The following is a 20,120-nucleotide window of genomic DNA, read 5'->3' on the forward strand; positions in this document are numbered from 1 at the left end:
GATAAGTGGATACTTACCAACAGAAAAGACTAAGTGGATGCTTAATTTATGCTTGGAAGTGTGGAATTTTGTCTTTTCGTTCGATTCAATAAAAAATTATCCACACACACGACCAAATTAGGATAAATATTCTTACCCCATATATTAGTTTTTACTTAATTTTAAGTTTTCCCTCTTCTCTCTGGAGAATATTGGTAAGTATCTAACTCATAGTAGGTGTAGTAGTATTTGACTAATACTATATGTTAGGTACTGGACCTACTTCTTGGATAAAGGGACCGAGGAGTTAGGTCCATTTAGCTGTTTTCTGACTTTTGAGAGTTTGTTCAAGCTTCAAACTGCTATTTCAAACAAGATTTTGTTTTTTTTAATCTACAATATTTTGAATCCACTTATTTCTCAATTTACTTTGTTTGTTTGGTTAGATACAATACGACGTGTTAAATCTTCACATTTTATTTTACTTTTTTAAAAAGAAACTAAATAAGCCAAGAATATAAACTATACCTAACAGAAATACCTTTGGTGAGATAAAGCCACTACTAAGACGAAAATTTAGAGATAGCAAATAATATCGATCTGCACAAGGGGTTGGACATTTCTTGAAAAAGTTAGTTAAGAAATTTATATATAATGTCTAAAAATCGAAACATAGCATCTAATGCTGTTATGCTCATGTTGAGCTATATCATTGGTCACGTCATCATTTTTTTTTTAATGATTTGTTCATCTAATATTTTGATAATATTAAATATATTAACTGATTTGTTTTTGTTTTAGAAGAAAATATATTAACCGATTGACTTTACATGTTCTTCTTAAATGTTTTTTTTTTCCTAACAATATCTTGGACGGTTTTAACTTTATATGTACTTTGACATTCATCTTGGACCTTTTTTTTCTCCTAATAATATCTTGAACAATTTTGAGTTTACATAAACTTTTCTTTTATACATTCATCTACTTTAATTAAGAAAAAACTCCTTCCACCCTTTTCTTTTCTTCATTACTGAATCTTACTTCAATTTGGTCCATTTCGGTCTAATTGGGTCCATTCAGCTTACTTCTGTCCATTCCGGTTCACTTCAGTCTTATAAGGTCCATTATGTCCACTTCAGTCTAATTTGGTCCATTCCGGTCTACTTCGGTTCAATGGCTCACTTCGGTCCAATTAGGTCCACTTCAGTCTAATAATGTCCATTATGTCCACTTCAGTCCATTTAGGTCTATTTTGGTCCAGTGGGCTCACTTCGGTTTAATTTGGTCTACTTCAGTCCATTTAGGTCTAATTCGGTCCATTTCAGTCCATTCAGTCTAATTCAGTCCATTTATGTCACTTTGGTCTAATTCTATTCATTTGGTCTATTTATTCCATTTTGATCAAATTTGGTCTACTTTAGCCTATTCTATTCACTTTGGTCAAATTCAGTCTAATTCAGTCCATTCAGTCCATTTCATTCTACTTCGGTCTACTTCAATCCATTTAGCCAACTTTGGTCTAATTTTGTCTATTCATTCCACTTTGATCAATTTTGGTCCACTTTGGTTCATTCAGTCCATTTTGATATGAGTACGCTTTTGAAAGAAAGAGGAAATGAGTATGCTTTTGATATGAGCATGCTAAGAGCGTTCTCATCAAATATGCTAAATGCTTTGATATGCTATTTTTATAGCTCCAAGCACAAAAAGCCTACTCCATCAAAGAAGGCAAATGCTACATTTTTTTACACCTAGCTACAGTGCGCTGAGTGTCAAACCCAAATATTATATTTTAATCTCCACTCGTGCCCTCTCTCTTTCTCACACACGATTTCCATCTTTCCCTCTTCAGGTTCTCCCTCAACCCATGCCTCATTAGTCATCATGTTACCTCTTTTTTTCCTTCAACCCAAGCTCTTCTCTTCTCTTTATGGTCGAACCCAAAAACCCAAGCTTGAGTCGGCATTCTTGAGGCATCATTCTTTAGTTGGCGTGGTCGGTATTCTTGGCTGGGGTTAAGACCGGAGAGGCTAGGTCGCTAGGGTGGTGGTCATCGGAGAAGCTGGGGTGGGTTTTGGTTGCATTTTTGTAATAGGTTCAGATCAGGGTGAGTTTGATTTTATTTTGGGTCTTGATTTGGTTTTGGGATTGTGTTTTGGTTTTCCAGTGCGAAGGAGGAAGGGGAAAGGAAAGTGAAGCCGTCGCTGCCGTGGAAGAAGATGATGACGGGGAGGGAAGTGGTGTCCATGTCCATGGGAACGAAGAAGCGGAACCAAAGGTTGAGTTGCAAAAGAAAAATGTGTGATTTGCTTTCATGTGTGTGGGTGGGTGCTACAAAGTTGAAGAAGGGATAGACTTTTTTTTTTTTTTTTTTTAAATATATATATATTTTGGTGGTTGGGGGTTGAGGTTGTGGTTGGTGGTGGCGGCGGCTGTGGTTGTGGCTGTGAGTGGTGGTGGCCGTGGGTGTTGGCAGTGGCAGTGGGTTTGTTGGTAGTGAAAGAGATGAGAATGAGAATAAAATTAAAAAAATATATATTTTAATGAAGTGGTAAAAAAATATAAAATCTTTGATGGTGTGTGTACTATAAAGTGAGTTGTTAAAATTAATAAAGTAGGTTTTTAAGATGCTAAATGCTAAATTTTTTGAAATCTTTGATGTGAATGCTCTTAAGCTATGATATGAGTATGCTTCTTAAGCCTTTACCGCCTTCCTTCCACTGAGTTAAGAGGCCATTGGCCTAAACAACACCAACGTGAATCTCCTACAAATTTTTGACCTCTAAAGAATAACACACCTATAAAGTTTGGTATGTCTAGTTGGTGTGACAACAAATTGCTCACCTGAGTACATTAAAAGATGGTCATAAAATTCATCTTAGACAAGACTATTCACAAGGCTTACAACTCATGGAGGCTGAACCGGACTATGCATTTGAGTGCTTTTGATATGAGTGGATGCTTAGTTTATGCTTGGAACTTGGAAGTGTGGAATTTTGTCTTTTCGCTTGATTCTATGTGAAAGCCTATCAAAATTAGAGATAAATAGTTCTTATTATGATGCTGTTGTAAAGGTTAAATTCAAAAAGCTTCCTTTTGTTTCCTTTCAAGTTACAAAGCCTCAGATTGATCACCAATAACCAATAAAAGGTGAATTTTTTTGATGCCCCCGGAATAGTTGACTTTATGAAGCTCAAATGAGCATTGTCGGGAACTAACTTTAGTAGTTACAACTCACCCTAAATGTCGGTAAATTTTAAGGTTACATGTTTGGAATCTTTGGATGCAAAATTTGAAAAATATCAATATTTAAATTGATGGGAATTTTCATCAATTTAAATTTCTATTATTTGAATGAGTATACTTACAAATTGTAAAGTTATTATTCCTATTATAGTTACATCAGATAGAAATAGTGATGATAATGACTTAGTAATTATGTGTTATGGCATCAAATGATAGAAATATAATGACAATGGTAATAGGTAGTGTTCATGGTGTAGTCAAAGTGGTATTGGTGATGGGGTAAGGTCAATTGTGTGTGGCAGTGGTGATAGGGGTGGTCTTGGTGACGGGTAGTAGTACTTATGAAAACAATGGCAACAACAATGGTGGTGGCTATGTGAAGAATAGTAGGTAATATGAAAATAGTAATGTTAGTAGAATTTATGAATTAAAAATTCTTTCATTGAATCCAAAATTAGGTATTTGGATGCTTGATAAGTTGAAGTTAAATTTTTCATTGAATTGTTGAAATAATTCTTTTTAGTTAATCCAAACAAGGGAAATCAACCCAAAAAAATTATCAAAAAATTTATCAAATTGCATTTTTGAGAAAACTTCCACATCAAAATTTCTCATCTCAAAAGAGTTAGGTCTTTTTGGATATATACCACTGTAAGTTTTTTAAAAAAACTTTCTTCCCTTCTCCCTGTGTGTATGTTAAAAATACTTAGTATTCTTTTAAAAAAAAAAAAAATTCTCATCCCAAACATAACATAAAGGGAGAAATAATGAAATATTATCAACAAAAATGCCTCACATTTGATCCATTGTTTTATATGTTCTATATCATTTCCATTTTGATTAGCGCACAGCTCTATTTATAGTCATTCATTTGATTCACCTCCTTTGGTGGAGGGGAACCTAAGTAAGGCCTTAATGAGTAAACTTGATGGACCTCTCTTTCTTGAGGGTATAGGGTGGATCCCTATCTACTGGGCATTGACCCATGTTTGGGCCCAAATCAGCCCACTAGTGGAACCCTAAAACTTTGACATATCCTTCCTAAGATTTTGACCCTGGCCAACTCCATAGGGTGTGCTTAAGATGCAAATGATTCATGAGCCAAGAGCTCAATGGTTCATTGATAAACTTGATTGAGAGAGAGAAAGAAGTGAGAATGCTTTTCTGATGAGAACATGAGATAAACATGTCATGGTCTAGCTTGAAAAATAACTGTGATTGTCTATAAGCTACTTTCACATGGACCCACCACTTTTTCTATACCACTCACAATCTGCCATGTGAACAATTATGACCAAAGTTGTGGTATTTTATGTGGTCATAGAATTTTTGTTCCCTTTATTCACATGGGTTTTGTTCAGTATCTGGGGAAATTTTTTTAGGTTTATCAAAATAGTTGATGCATGTAAATATTTTCAAAAAATATTCTAGTAGGCATTACTTCTAATTTCAATACATCATATATGGATGGATCTGGTACTCTTTTCTTTTTACAGAATTGATGCAATGCTTGACCAAGAACTCCACACCGTCAAGTAGTTGTGCTTGGCTATGCCTATGAGAGTAGTAATGGTTGACATACCTTTCTCTTTAATTGTGGGTTTTGGAGGCCTTTATTCTTTCTAATACGAATCAGGAACAAAAGCACTAACAAAAGAAAACTACATATCTAAATGTTTAGGTTGATCTTTCGGAGAATATATATGTTGTCTAGTTCTCTATTAGACAAATCGTAGCATCTTGCTTCTTTTTTCTTTTCAAACGTCCAAAGAACTCTTACCAACATGTCTCTCGCTCTTCTCCCCCTCTCTCTCTCTCTCCCCCCCCCCCCCCCCCCCTTTTTTTTTTTTTTTTTTTCTTTCTTTATATATTCTCATTTTTTATATTCGCTTTTGGTGGAGAGTGAAAGGCAATAGAAGCAACATTGTGTTCTCCAACCACATTGCCTACAAACATAATTTAAAGGGAGTAATCTAATTATACTTCCTTCTCCAATAAGAATGGATGAAATATGAACTTATAACATGAGCTTATGAATATGAGTCATGTTAACGGGTATTCTTAGGGTAGTTATTAATAAACTATTTTAAGAAAGTTTTGACACCACTTTTATAGGAAATATAAAAAGCCGTAAAAAAATTAATTGTTTTATCATTTTTCCATAAAATGTTTTTAAAAATAATTCCTAAACCAATGTCTTAGAGTATCCGCGTATCCGTTAACTTTTCCTTATAAATATTATTATCCACAATAAAAACATAATGCCCAAGAAATTTAATGGCCAAAAATGGTGCTGGTATGTGTATTGTGTTTGGGTGTCTCAACGAATTCAGGCATTGGTCACAAGCACTGTTCAAAAGTACCACAACAATTCCCAAGAAAAGATGGACATATATAAACTCGCATCTATTTTCAACTAGGGATGATAATGGAGTAAGACGGGGTTGGATTAGAGGCCAAAGTATAAATAGAAATTAAGAAAAATTCAAAACTAAATTAATATATGAAAATTAAAACTAGTAACTATTTAATATTAACAAAAAATAAACAAACGAAAAGATAAAAAATGATTGTTTCTAAGTAAACTTTTACTCAATTATTTGCTATCAATTATAGAACTTGACATTATTTTAAATCACAAATATCATCTATGATTGATTTTTCTTTTTCAATGTACAAAAAAAAAAATTTTAAAAAGGGTTAAAAAAATCATCTTTTATTTTAGAGTAATGCTATAAACACAAACTAATTTACAATATTTTTACAAACTGTTGATATAGCTTTAGTAATTTTCAAATAATTATTGGTAAATATATATGTGATGTTAGTGGTGGACCTATATTAGAACTAATAAGAATTTGCCACATCAATAATTTGTAAAAATGTTATAATATAATTTATGATTGTAGCATTACTCTTTATTTTATGAGTAATGCTACAAACATAAACTATTTTATAACATTTTTACAAACTGCTGATGTGGCAAATTCTTACTAGTTCTAATATGAACTCATTACTAATATCACATTTTTACTTGCAATAACTATTTGAAAAATACTAAAGTCATATCAGCAGTTTGTAAAAATGTTATAAAATAGTTTGTATCTGTAACATTACTCTTATTTTATTGCAAAGCTTAATTTTAGCAATATTTATGACTAAAAATTTCTGTTTCATAATTGCAATAAAAATTGAAAGAGTAAATAGAAGTAAAACTATTCTATAAATAAAATAGCATGAACCATGAAAGTTGAAAGTCATTTTTACATCATTATATATCCAATATTCTTCTTACTATAAAACAAATTAGTGTTGTCAAGTTAAATAAATAAATAAATAATTAAAAAAAAAAACAGAAAATAAAAAGCACTCAAACAACTCTTTAGCCATATCAAGCAGCATGATATCACTCAAAAGTCAAAACTCAAAAGTTTCAAGCTTTTCACTTTGGGTCTCAAAAATCAAACAAGCAAGTGTAATACCATATACATATAGATCAAGTAAACATTTTATTTTCTAGATTCTTTGGGTTAGTTTTCAATTTGAAAATGTTAGTTTTTTATTTCCACAAGGAGGGGATACAAATTTTGTTATTTAAACTTTCATAAATACATACATACATATATATATATATATATACCCAAATAATATTTTCTTTAAAATTTCGTAGCGGGGAGAATGGCCCCATAATCTCTATGTACCTCCATCTTTGTCTGCTATACCTTTTGGAGTGAGAAAATCTTATGCGAGACAAAACGAAAAAAGGCATATTAAATAGGGTGGAACATTTTTGTCATACCTATTTTTCTCTCTTTAGTGACATGAAAATTAGCTCACAGTCCCCAAAAAAAAGGTTTTTTGGCTAAGTAAGTCTTGCTTGGGTATCATCTATAAATTACATTCATTTATGCCATTCTTATACTTAGCAGAAACCGAAACTTCGTAGTTAAAAGCTGGTTCTTAAACAGTCATGGGAGTAGTGAATTATATTTTTGGAGTCAATGTCTTGATTTGATCTTTAATTAAATGGAATATATATAGTCTTCTATTACCTAATATATTCTATCATAACACCCTCGAAAAAAAAAAGTTTTCAATAGTTTTGGATTAAAAAAGTCACACCCTGTGCCCGTTGATGTTCCATTATGTTGACTTAGACATGAACATAGTATTGATATTTACGACACGTATTAATTGACTATTGTATTGTTTACTAAAAAAAAAAAAACCCATTATTCTATCCTTTCTCGGACCAATAATTTTAAGAAGTTTCTTACTTGATTGTCCTTTGTGGATGGTCCTAGTGGTAACAAAATATAATAAGTTTCCACATTTTTCGGTGGTTAAAACAATATAAAACTCACATAATCACACCTAACCAGATACAGATGAAAAGCAATAATTCAGAAAGACCCAGCCAAAGTTACTATTATCAATTTTAAAAGAGAATTATGCATTGACTAAAATGTAAAATCCATTGCCTACTCCAATCAATGACACCAATCCCCATGGCGTATTGTAGTGAATTTGACAAACCTGAAAATTACATGAAGTCTATCCTTGAATATGCATTACTATTTTTTGAGTAATCTTAAATGACTGAAACTCACACCAACTCCAAACCTTTCCCTTATTAGAGCTATGTACCATTAAGTTCAAAATACCCATCCAAATGTTTGATTTGACTGGTAAGTGTGAGTTGAAAGAAAACTAAGATTGAATCTCACTTTTTTTAAGGTATGAGAGAGTGTTATTATATTAATTATTACTCACTTGTCATTTTGTAATTCATTGATTGATAGATCTTCGAATATGAGAAGAAAATAAATAAATAAATCTTTGACGCAAAATGTTGGATCTTGGTTGTGAAAGAAAAGTTTGGATACTTTCAAACTATATATATGCTAACTTAGTCAATGATACGTCAATATTTGAAATTTATTTTCATGATTTTATTGCTACGAAACATGAATTCCTAGATCATATAGTTTAACACCATTATATTGTCGGATTGATCAATTCTACAATAATCTGTGAGCCTGTAACACGTTTTAAGCTCAAACATTGCCAAAGTAATGAAATGATTCTCCTAAATCTATAACTTTTTCTTTTATAGATACAATAAAATTTGAAATATCTGGTATCTTCTATAAAAATGGTACTTTATCATAAAATTTATAACATCAATGTTTTTTTTTTTTTTTTTTAGTTAATCCGTAAAATTAGTTGCTCATTAACAGCCAAACCCTTTGGCAGTCATTTTCCCTTGACTTTGGGTTTGGCATCGCATAGCCGAATTTAGGTATCAAGGATAATAAATAAGAAAAAGAAAGTAATTCCCTTGACATATCTTTCTTCAGACAAACAATCGTGCATGATTAAAATACATGTTAATGGTTGATCGGAGGGTACAAGATAATCAATCACACAAATTAAAGAACGGAAAGTAAAGTATCCACTTTTAGATGAAGCTTCTCTCTTAAGTTCTTTTGTCCTACGTACCAACAATTATTCTCCCATTTCCGTGGCACATAGATAGATCACACTGCCACATTTTTATATTCTACTTTTCCCACATGATTTGATTGTTTCATCATCATTACCTAGAAACTTGATCGACACAGATATCAGATTAACATGCTAATAATTTCATTTAGGGTTTTACTAATGCACTCTCTTGGACCATTCACAATGAGTCTCCTCAAATATTTAGCTAAACTAATCCAAAAAATTCTACTTTTGCTAGTTTAGCTTTCTATTATTTTCATATACATACATCAGTCTCAATACTTTATCAATATTGAAATTTAATGTAGTAAAGATAGAGACTCACTATATGTAGCGATGAGACTATCCTTTTTAAAAAAAATTTAGTTAATTTAGTGAGACTAATGCACGTTTGTTTCAGTTGAGTTTAGATAAATTTTTGCTGAATTATTAAATTAATAAGACTGATGTAAATGCTCTTAGGTATATACTCCCTCCGTTCCACTTTGTTTGTCCTCTATTCCATTTTGAGATGTCCCAAAATATTGTCCTGTTTCTAAAAATAAAAGTTATTAATTTACTAATGTTCCTATTATACCCCTATTAATTTACTAGTTCAATTTTTTGATAAATTTATTTAAGGGTAGTTGTGAAAACTTGTACATTTTTAAAAGGTAGACAAAATAATAAATGATGTTCCCTTAAAAAGTTTGACTTTTTAAATAGGACAAACAAAGTGGGACGGAGAGAGTATTAATGAACCATTTTAAGAAATAGTTTATAGAAAAATAAATAAGTAACTAATTTGTTTTGACAGTTTTTTTAATTTTTCATAAATTTTTTTCTAAAATTGGTGATTAAGGCATACATTAACTAAACCCTTTCATTTAATCTTGTTGCCATTTATTATTGCCGAAATCATTGATCAATAATGCATCGAAATTTAAAATGTTTTTTGTGGCCGCTCAAATTGTCCATTTCTTTAGTAATCCCTAGATTACAGGGAAAAGCAAGATACGAATACGATGGTATCCATTTTGTCAACATTAAGATTAAGTGATGTTGATATAAAATCAATAAATAAGTGATGTTATTATCATGCCAATAGACAATAGCGTGTTTGTTGATCTTACAAACCACATTAGTTAGTTTCTTTTTTTTAATAAATAAATAAATTATATGTGCATTTGTGCTGTTATAATGTGTATAGCATGTTACATTATCTTTATTTAATTAGATTATATGAATGTATGTTGTATGGTTCTCTATCAATGAAGTGACAAGTAGCTTCTGGTTATACAAGTGAATGCAGAAATTAAAACTACAATTTGATTGGTAATTTTAGGGAATAACGTAGGTGTGTGTGACTAAGTATAAATCCCCCCATTTTAAAAAGATTAGATTGGTACTTAAATAAAATTCAAAAATATTAATTAGATTCCAAAAACTTCTTTTTCACGTATGCATGGGTCTGTTGCTTTTCCTGTTCTAATAATATGGACTACTAATATGGAGAGAGTGAGAGAGCTTTTGAGCCAATCGACAATGAGGGGTTTTTAGGAATATTTTTATAAAGGGTAATATGATAGGTTACGGAATAAGAATAACAATCCTCAATAAAGAAAACACTGCCAAATAATAATATAATAATATTTTTCTTATAATAGTTATTTCATTATAGGTCCTATTACATAAGGAATAGCTATTTCCCGTAAAGAAAAAACAACCAAAAATTAACAGAATAGCTATTCTTTGTCATAGTTATTCACTTACAGAGCCTATTACATCGTACCAAATGTATGCTTAAAGCTCAACCACTCACAAAGGTAATTGTAAGAACAGTTGTGAGTTTGTATTCTGGCCACAAAATGAAATTGTTTTGTGTTTGGTATGGGCATGCATGTAGGCATGTTGAGGCTATACTTGTGTCTCAGCCACCAAAGCATGCACTCCTCCCACTTATTTATGAGTCTGTTTAAGATCCGCTTATTTTGCTGACACTGAAAATTTTTTGCTGAAAATACTTAGATAAAAGTAAAAGTTAGCTGAAATAGTACAGTGAGACTCATGAATAGTATCAAAAAGTATAGTGAGACTCATAAATAATAACAAAAATAAAATGAATAAGAAAATAAGCTGGTTTTTTAATTCTTGCCAAACATACACTATATATATATATATACCATGCAAGCGAGGAATGTATGTGATGCCGAGACTGGACTTAGCTTAAAGGGGACTAATCAAAGTCTAATATTAAGGAGAACCAAAGAATGCAGCTTTATGGGACTACTTAATCCAACAAAATATTCCCTATAAAAGTATAACCAAGAAATTTTGAGATATCACTTTACAACTCCAGCGATTCTTGACAAATAAGATTTATGCAAATTTAATTTTATAATTAAAATCTTAGACGATAACTGTGTAATCACTACAACTGAGAATCGAAAAAAGAACTACAGTATATATTAAAGAACTGAGTTGCATAATTCAATGATAACCAATCAAAGCACATAACCAAAGATTTTATTCACACAATTAATTAAACTACTATGCCCGGAATTGTTAAAAACTTAGTAAGTTGTCAAGAACCTTACAGTACTATGCCCGGAATTCTTAAAAACTTAGTGGGTTGTCAAGAACCTTACAGTTCAACTAATATTTCCTGATATTTTTAACAAAGATGTTTAGAGTTGAATTCTCTCATTTCCAACTATCAAATTATCAAATAAGAAAAAGAAATTCAGAGTCTTTATTTAATTATTTACATTTTGTTTGACCCATTAGAATTTTGCTTAATAATTGTGTTTATGTTCACACCCTTTTATGGGCCACAAAGTACAAATGTGCATACATTCCCTAGCTGCTCCAATTTAATGTCTTTGAAAATTGGACAACTATTTCTATTTCCCATTATGCATTCGTAAATGTGTGAGCATACAAATCCAACCCGCCAATTTCCAATTAACTTAACAACAATCTTTGTTTGATGCTGAAAAACAATTATTGTTTGATGCGGAAAGAGAACACAAGCCTTGTGTACAAAACTATTTTTCATTAGGCAATTAAACAGGACTAAGGTGATACATAATCTCAAAGAAAATCTACATGCTGAAAACACAACAAAAAAAGAAAAGAAAAAGAGAGACTTCTCTGAGTTCTCTCCATACAAACTCAAAGTACCAACTAAAAACAGATTCTAATTCTCATTCTCTCCTATCCTTCTTCCATTAAAATTGCTTACATGATGGAACATGCATTTGGATTTTCATCACTAAAGAGTGTAGTTAACTTCTCATCTGTTGCATTTGGAATAGGGTGTGCTTGGACTGCATTTTTCACGTAACCAGCCGGTGCCTTCTTGTCATAGGCCTGAGCCACATAAGGGTAAGCCACCAAGTTGTATGGCACATAGGGCCAAAACTCAGCTCTCTTTCCGGTGCTCTTCACCTTTTTTAAGACCTTGTTTGGCTCCACATAGCCCGTTACGGTTACCCGGCTTTGCTTTCGGTTAACATCCACAGATTTTGCACCTGAAAAATCAAAACAAAACATAAAATTAATTTCATATTTCCAATAAACTATTGCTCAACTAGCACTTTCTTTAACCATATGATTCACACCACTTTAGCAAAATAATATAAATTAATATTTGATTTTTTTTTTTGGTAATTGATAACAATTTAAAACTTGCCTAATCTTTAACACCACCCTTAGCTATAATAATTGAATGAAAGATAAGATCATTTGTTAAAGATCCACTAGTGCACTTGAATGTTATTAATTAAAAAATGAAATAAATAATTCAGTAAGGAAAAAAAAAAACTAAAAGAGATAAGTTTAAGGTTATAAAGGTGACGTTGAATAGTATAGTTTAAAAACATTGATAAGGATTGTATAGATATCCAGGGATTTTTTCTTTTTCTTTTTTGATAATTGATATTCTATGAATGGATCAGATTTGCTTGGGAAAAAATTTGGAAAAGAAATACTACTGTACTATTCTAGCAGGTTACAGCTTTATTTTAAGGGCTTGTTTGGTTTATGGGATTTTGCATTGCATTTAATACACTTGAAAGGTATGCATAACGCTGACAGCAAGGTTTAGTACGTGAGTCCAAGAGCTTTTTAAATGCTTTCCATGATGAGTAGTGAAAGCTTTTTTTTATTTTAAAGGTAATTATAATTTTTTTTTTCCAAAACTTTTAAGTATTTTATATTCTAAGAGATGTGAATTTAGTCACAAGTACAGGAGTAGTGAAAACTTTAAGTCTAATAAAGGGGTGAAGTAGGAGATGCAATTTCCAAGATTCAGCTACCATGCCGTGTGACATAAGTCGTTTTTATCACGTAAAGAGAACCACAAGTTTCATTAGAAATAGCAAAACATGTTGTGGAAATGGAAGTCTGCAGAAAATTTACGTTTTGGTTAAGATTTATGGCAGAAAGAGTCAACAAAGTTACTGCTACATCTTCCAGTTTCCAACACGATGCAGTGACATTTTGACTATTTTTTTTTTTTTTTTTTTTTTTTTTGAGAATCATTTTTTTTTGTGAGATTTTGACTATTGTTGAAAGACCATTAAAGGTCCAAAGAAGCTCAAGTCAAGCGTATGATATGATCTATTGTGTGATTCTAGGCACACAAGAATGCCCAAAACATGCTAATATAGAAAGCTCAAAAAGTTTCTCAAAAAAAAAGGTTCAAAAAGAGAAGAGACTCAAAATCCTTTACAAAAAAAGTTTCGGTGCTACCTCTAGTATTAACTATTCTAAAAACTGTACTTAATTAACAAAAAAAAAAAAAAAAATCCAAAAATTGTCAGAAACTCAATAGCTAGGCTAGGCCGTGAGCCTGTAACACAAATCACAAACTTATTTACCCTCAACGTGAGCTAAGAACTTGTTGCCTTATTGTGAAAAAAATATGAGAGAGAGAGAGAGAGATGAACCTTTCATGTTGGAAACAGCATTTTTAACTCTCCTTTCACAACCATCACAGTCCATTTTCACTTTGATTTCAACTGTCTGCAACACACACAAACACACAAAAGAAAAAACAAAAACCAAAACAACAAAAAAGAACAATTATTCAGATTTGACATGGACAAGCTAGCAAACAAAGAGACCAACATCACACACACTGAAATAGAGAGAGTGATAGGATGGATGTTTATGTATACCTGCATTGCTTTTCGTTTCTTCCTTGGGGTGGAAATAGTGATATAGTCTGAGAGAAAGTCCAGAGCACCCATTTCTCCTCCCTTTTCACAAAAGGCAAAGCAAAGAGTTCTTTTATGTGTCTGAGAGAGAGAGAGAGAGAGATTTTATGAAAGTTTTTGCAGGACTGAAATAGATGTAGTGTGAGTCTATCTTATATATAAGAAGATACATGAATATATGATGGACATGTAGAGGGACTTGGGGTACAAGTTGAGCTCATAATTAGCACTAAAATAATAATAATAATATATAGTTCTTAGACAATGACTTTTGTCCCTAAATCATACGATTATTCTACAAAATATCATCCTGGCCAACTTGGGCATTTGGGTTTTGTTTGGGTTCAAAAATAAAATATAAAACATTAATTATTTAAAACAAAACTTTGTGGAAGAAGTTTTTTTCTTAGTGGTTTTGTTTATTTGGCAGGTTTAATTTGGAGCTGTTGCCTTACTGTTTTCTTTAGCCCAAAGAAACAGCACGGTAGTAAAGTGGCTTCGTGTCTCCTTCGATTCTTCTACACACTAGTATAGAAATAAATCCTTTTTCATAATTTATTTTTTCGTAATTATTGATATGATCTGTTATTGGTTAAAGACTGAAATATATAAAAAGGACGTAGTTTTAATTACAAAAATTATAAATGAATAAAAAATATTATGAAAAATATTGTATTCTTAGTATTATTAGTCTACACACAATAACCTACAAAGCTAAGAGCACAGGCTATACCATGTTTTACAAACTTGTAACTCAAGGAACTGACCACAGTGCCCACAATTTCTGCTAAGTTGATTCCCATTGTTGCATTCTTAAATTTTGAATAAGGGTTAATTAATCACAATAATGGACTGAAAACTCAAAGTCATAATCATCAACAATATTTACGGCACGATTCCTTGTATCCTCGAAAATAATAGGAGCAATCATGTGGCCAAAATTCATCATTCTGTCTAGAATTCAAATTAATTAAGACCATGATATGTTGAAGTTTATAAATTCTATATTTCGTTTTCTTTAATTTATTATTATTTTCTTATTTTTGGTGGAGATGTTTATTGGACAAAACTTGTTGCATATGCATTGTGCTGTACCAATGGGGATAGTAGGAGATATTGATATGCAAGAGTTCAAAGACATCAAATAATAAATGATCTGGAACCCATCTGTCTTGAGTAATTTGCCAGCATAAAAGGACTTCTCCAGCCAGGTTTAGCTCTTTCTTTTTTAAACGCGGATCGAAGAAGCTAGCTTGTTATGTCTGTATCATGATAGCAAGCTATATAGTTACTATTTACATCATTATTTTTTTTGAGGGACGCTATTTACATCATTATGATTTCACTTAACAGCAACATAATTTAATTTCATGGGCCATATATCATAAATATATATAGATATTTTTTTTAATTAAGGTTGAAATTGAATCGTTGAGTACCATTAAATGAGGTTGATATTAATTTATACTTGCCAAAAAATCTAATTATATGCCGACACTCACATGCATAGTAAGATTAATATTTTTTGATAATGAGAGGTAGACAATTATTTGTGACGTGAATTTATTATTAATGAGATATTTTTTAGTGAGATGTGGTCTATTACATTTAAGATTATTTTTTTTTAGTGAAACTTCCATCAAGATGTGTTAGAAATATAGTTAGATAATTAAATTTATTATTTTTTTAATAGTTTAACCGTTTAAACTTTGAGACAATCAGTAATTTATCATAAATTCATAATATCAAAATAAAAGGTCATGAATTAAACTTTTGAAATAATCAATAATCTATCAAAATATTTAGGGACGGAGTTGTTCATTGACTAGGGGGGCAGTGGCCCCACTAGATTTTTTTTTTTTTTTAAATCACAGTAGTATATACATTCTGAATTTTTTTAACATTTAAGTCCAAGATAATTACTTTTGGCCCCCCTCTCCCCAACAATTTACAAATTGACCCTTAGAATCCAACCAAAATTAAAAAATTTAAAAAAAATTAAAAAAAAAAGAAAAAAAAAAAGCCCATCACTTTAGTTGATGGTCTCTCCACAGACAAACAAGCAAAATCCCCAAAAACAAGTAACAAATCCTTGAATTGTGAGAGATAAAATAAAAAAATAAATAAAAAACCCTCTTTGGCATCCTGCTTTGCGTTGTTCTTGAGGAATGAGTAGGCAATTCAAAGAAATTTATCAGACAATGTAATATCTGGAAAGTCACTCACTCTACTCTGTTTAGATTGTTTATTTAAGAGAGACAAATGATTTGTACTTAGACTACCCTCGCTCACTCTTAGCTCTTTCTTGTGTGTGGCCATAAGCTATTGAGTGTGTTACTAAGAGGACTACGTGTGTGACTATTAATTTTTAAGGGAATGCAACTATTTGACTTGCTACGTTAGTGGGCTACGTGTGTGGCTATTTAATTTTAAGGAAATACTTCTAATATTTAACTGGTTAAATTGGTTTAACTTGAAAGTTGAAACTTTGAGGTTTTTTTTTTTTTTTTTTTTTTTTTTTTGGAAAATATTTGAGGTATGGGCTTTTCTTATCTTCTCTTTGTTTACATTTTTTTTTTAATTCTCAATTAGTAGAGCTATAAGGTTTGAAATTGATGAAATATTGGAAAATTAATTAAATAAATAACGAAACGAACTAATGGTAACATTAATTTTTATAAGATAGTCTCATTTAGTTACAAGTCAAGAAATTTTTTTAACTTATTTTTTGCCCCCTAAGTCTAAAGTCTAGCTCCATCCTTGAAAATATTAACCATTTTTTATTTAGATCAAAATCCTCTCATTTTCAAATGAAATGTAGAGAGTTGGCATATCAATCTTAGTCTCCCTGTAGTGTCCACTTGAATCTTGATGTAAATTAATGGTCTTCAACGCTCCTCCCCACCCATAATTTCTGTGTCATTTCCCAAATCATGTAGCTGCGGTTGGTTGTGTCAAACAATGGATTGATAATTGTTGGCTCGCACCAACTTTTATCAACTTGCTATTTCAATTCTGTTCTGTATTCCTCAAATTTGAGAACTCAATTTTCAAAGTTGCAAGTGTGAAAAGGAGTAATTTTTTGGTATAGCAAGAGACACCAAGGTAGTACAGAGAAAATTTTCACTAGGCAGATATGCATGAGGTGGTCCATTAGATGTAATAACTAATAACATGTTTTTTGGCATTATTAGTTGCTTCGTGTGAAAACGACTTGCATCTAAGCCTATTAGGTCTCTCTTTTTTTCTTTTTCTTTCTTTTTTTTTTTTTTCTTTTTTTTCTCCCAAATAATGAAATAATCAGGTCAAACTCAATAATAATCAATATATTATCATCAACCAAGCCATAAAAATAATCCTTAGCGTACAAACAATTACCTTTCCTATGATGCATAATCTACCATAGATCTCTTTCTTCTAAAACATAAAGAGAAATGTTACCTAAGTATAAGTTAACTACACTCAAAATGCACGCCTATCTAAACATTCTAAACAAGTACAACCAAAAAAAATTAAAAAAAAAAAATTGTTTAATCAAGTGGCTCTACAGTTCACCATAAAAAAATTAAAAAAAAAAAAAATTGGCTCTACAGTTTTTTTTTTTTTTTTTTTTTTTTTTTTTTTTTTTTTTTTTTTTTTTTTTTTTTTTTAAGGTGGGTTTTACCTGCTTAATTAGTATCAATGCATCACTGACAAAAGGAATTGGCTTACCACTATAGGCTGTTATGCCAATTCCTTGGCCTCTTAATTAAATTTTTGGTCTCGTTAATAGGTGATCTTATAGCATTTGTAAATATAAAATTTTAGAAAAATTTTGATACCACTTTTATAGGAAATATAAAAAATTGTTAAAAAAATTAATTACTTTTTTTCTTTTTCTATAAAAATTTTCTAAAATTATTTCTTAAACCAATACTCTTAGGGTATCTATTAACTTTTCTCTTAAATTTTTGTAATGGGTTTCAATTAACTCAACTAGTAAAATATCATTTGTTTAAAAGTCATATAATAGATTTTAGTTCAAATCCAATCGATTATTTTAAAAAATAAAAAATAAATTGATGCTTTAAAAAATAAATAAATGAAATATATATTTTTTAGAAGAATAAAATAAAGGAAAAAAAATGATATACAGTACCTTAAATATTGTTCCTTAGGTTTCCCTCTTAAAATTCAGCCATACAGCTACTTAATTAAAAAAATACACTTTTATCTCATCATGAGATAAAAGCCACATGATAGAATTTAAAAAAATAAATCTAAGAAAAAACACGTAACTACTTTACCTAAGTGTTGCTGAAAATAAAATATATTATCTTAATCCAATGATAGATAGTTTTTTTTTTTTTTTTTAAAGAATATACGGTGTATGTTTTAAAATCCCATCATACTTTAGGAGGAAAAAAAAGAAGATTTGGAGCTCTTTATATATTTGGGAACCAAAAAAAAGTGCAACTTAAATTAAGATTAAGATGTAACTAATGCGGTACTCATCAACTATCAACTACTTGGTTCTAATTGCTAGCAGTTGCTTTCTCTCTCAAATAAAAAAAAAAAAAAAAAATGCTAGTGTTGGCATTAATCATTACAAGCTAAACTTAAAAATAAAAAAAAAAATAAAAAAAAGGTTGTACCTACGGTTAGCTAGGTTCACTTAAGCTTATATTGGCCCGGTCAATACTATGACTATACGATAATTTTTTGGTGATTTAGTTCAATTGATTAATCTTTTTCTTCTAAAAAATAAATATTAATCTCTTATCCTTATCTATATAAAAAAAAAAAAAAAATTCTACTTAAATAAAATACTTTATAAGATTCAAATTATATTATACTTTCTAAAAATATATAAACGATTTTTCTTTTTGCATGCAAGGATGAAGATTGAAGACAAGCTTGTTTAATTTTAGTCATATTCCTTTTGGAGCACTGATATTATGTTTAACTTTTTAAGAAACAGATTATATATATAACTTTGGTTAACTTGCTTGTTAGAAGGTTAATCAAAGTGTATTATATGCACATAGCCACGTATTGAAAATTCATTGGATAAAAAGGGCCACGTAACTCCAAAGAATGGTGATTGAAGCACATACGCCACCTAGGCTGAGTTAGTTGAGGTTTTGGTAAACGTCCTTGTACACGTCCCCTTGTATCTTTCACTGTACTACACAATGTTATATAAGCAATGAGTATGCATGAATATAGGATTTTTTTTTTTTTTATGTGTTATTTTTATATTATACATTTTTAAATATGATAGAATTTTTAATTTATGACGTTTACTACATGATGATATTCTTAATCATCAGGTCAAAACACCAATAAATTTTTATAACAAATGACAAATTTTTTTTATCAATTGAACTAATTAGAATCCAAGAAGAATATTTACTGCCGACGTTAAATCATATAAGAATTTATATCATTGACACGTTTTTTCCCTTGCCTATGTCACTCATATTCATCTTCTACAATGAGATCAGGCTGTGGTTTAATGGTGATAGGTCCCTCTCCACCACAATCTTAAAATATATATAGAGAGAGAGAGAGAGAGAGAGAGAGAGAGGAATAAACCCATGCTAATGACTGATTCAAACTTTTTTCCCCTAATACATTCAATAATGTTTATATTCATAGTATACACTTTATGATAATTGTTATTTATTATTAGGTTAAGAGTCTTAAGACGTCAATTGGTTTTTTGCGTAGATGAAAGTAGAATTTGAATATAAATTTTTTATTTGAGAACAAAATATTTTATTAGTTAAACTAATTGAAATTGTTACTTATTCAAACATTAAACAATTATAAGTTCAGAGAAAAAAAAAATCACATTTTGTTTCATAACTTTTAAGAAGACATGTTATGATTGGTGTTAATAAAAAAAAAATGTCAATAATGAGTTCAAATAAAAATGATCTTGATCAAATCACAATTTATCACATCAACAGTTATAAAATAAATAAATAATAATAATAGTGATTTTTTTTTTTTTTTTGGGAGGAACAATAATAGTGAAAATTAAATCTCGTGTTTCTAGCATTATTGAACATTAAAATAACGAAAAGATTTGTTAACGCGAGAATATCTTTTTATGGACATCAAGTTGTAAACACCATTTAGATGTGCGACTTCATAAGAAAAACAAGTACGAGTCATTTGATTTGACTATCAAGAATGCCC

The 20,120-nt window shown here is 30.4% G+C and overlaps 1 protein-coding gene across 1 annotated transcript; it reads right to left on the bottom strand.

Annotated features, from left to right (window-relative positions):
* Positions 1 to 11,747: 11,747 nt before the first annotated feature.
* Positions 11,748 to 14,118, bottom strand: LOC115973977 (heavy metal-associated isoprenylated plant protein 20-like). The gene is made up of 3 exons (XM_031094213.1): positions 13,896 to 14,118; positions 13,665 to 13,740; positions 11,748 to 12,245 (listed from the first exon to the last, which is right to left on the bottom strand). Exons 1-3 carry the CDS (start codon positions 13,965 to 13,967, stop codon positions 11,953 to 11,955), a joined length of 441 nt encoding a protein of 146 aa, XP_030950073.1. The 5' UTR covers positions 13,968 to 14,118; the 3' UTR covers positions 11,748 to 11,952.
* Positions 14,119 to 20,120: the final 6,002 nt, after the last annotated feature.

The sequence above is a fragment of the Quercus lobata genome, chromosome 1 (genome assembly GCF_001633185.2).
Source record: "Quercus lobata isolate SW786 chromosome 1, ValleyOak3.0 Primary Assembly, whole genome shotgun sequence".
Classification (NCBI taxonomy): Eukaryota; Viridiplantae; Streptophyta; class Magnoliopsida; order Fagales; family Fagaceae; genus Quercus; species Quercus lobata.

What these genes read in the sequence shown, in the direction of transcription:
- LOC115973977 (XM_031094213.1), bottom strand. Translation starts at nt 13,967, where the DNA reads ATGGGTGCTCTGGACTTTCTCTCAGACTATATCACTATTTCCACCCCA. An exon ending in AGAAACGAAAAGCAATGCAG is followed by an intron (nt 13,741 to 13,895) that starts GTATACATAAAC and finishes TGTGTGTTGCAG; the next exon opens with ACAGTTGAAATCAAAGTGAA. An exon ending in TGCTGTTTCCAACATGAAAG is followed by an intron (nt 12,246 to 13,664) that starts GTTCATCTCTCT and finishes TTGATTTTTCAG; the next exon opens with GTGCAAAATCTGTGGATGTT.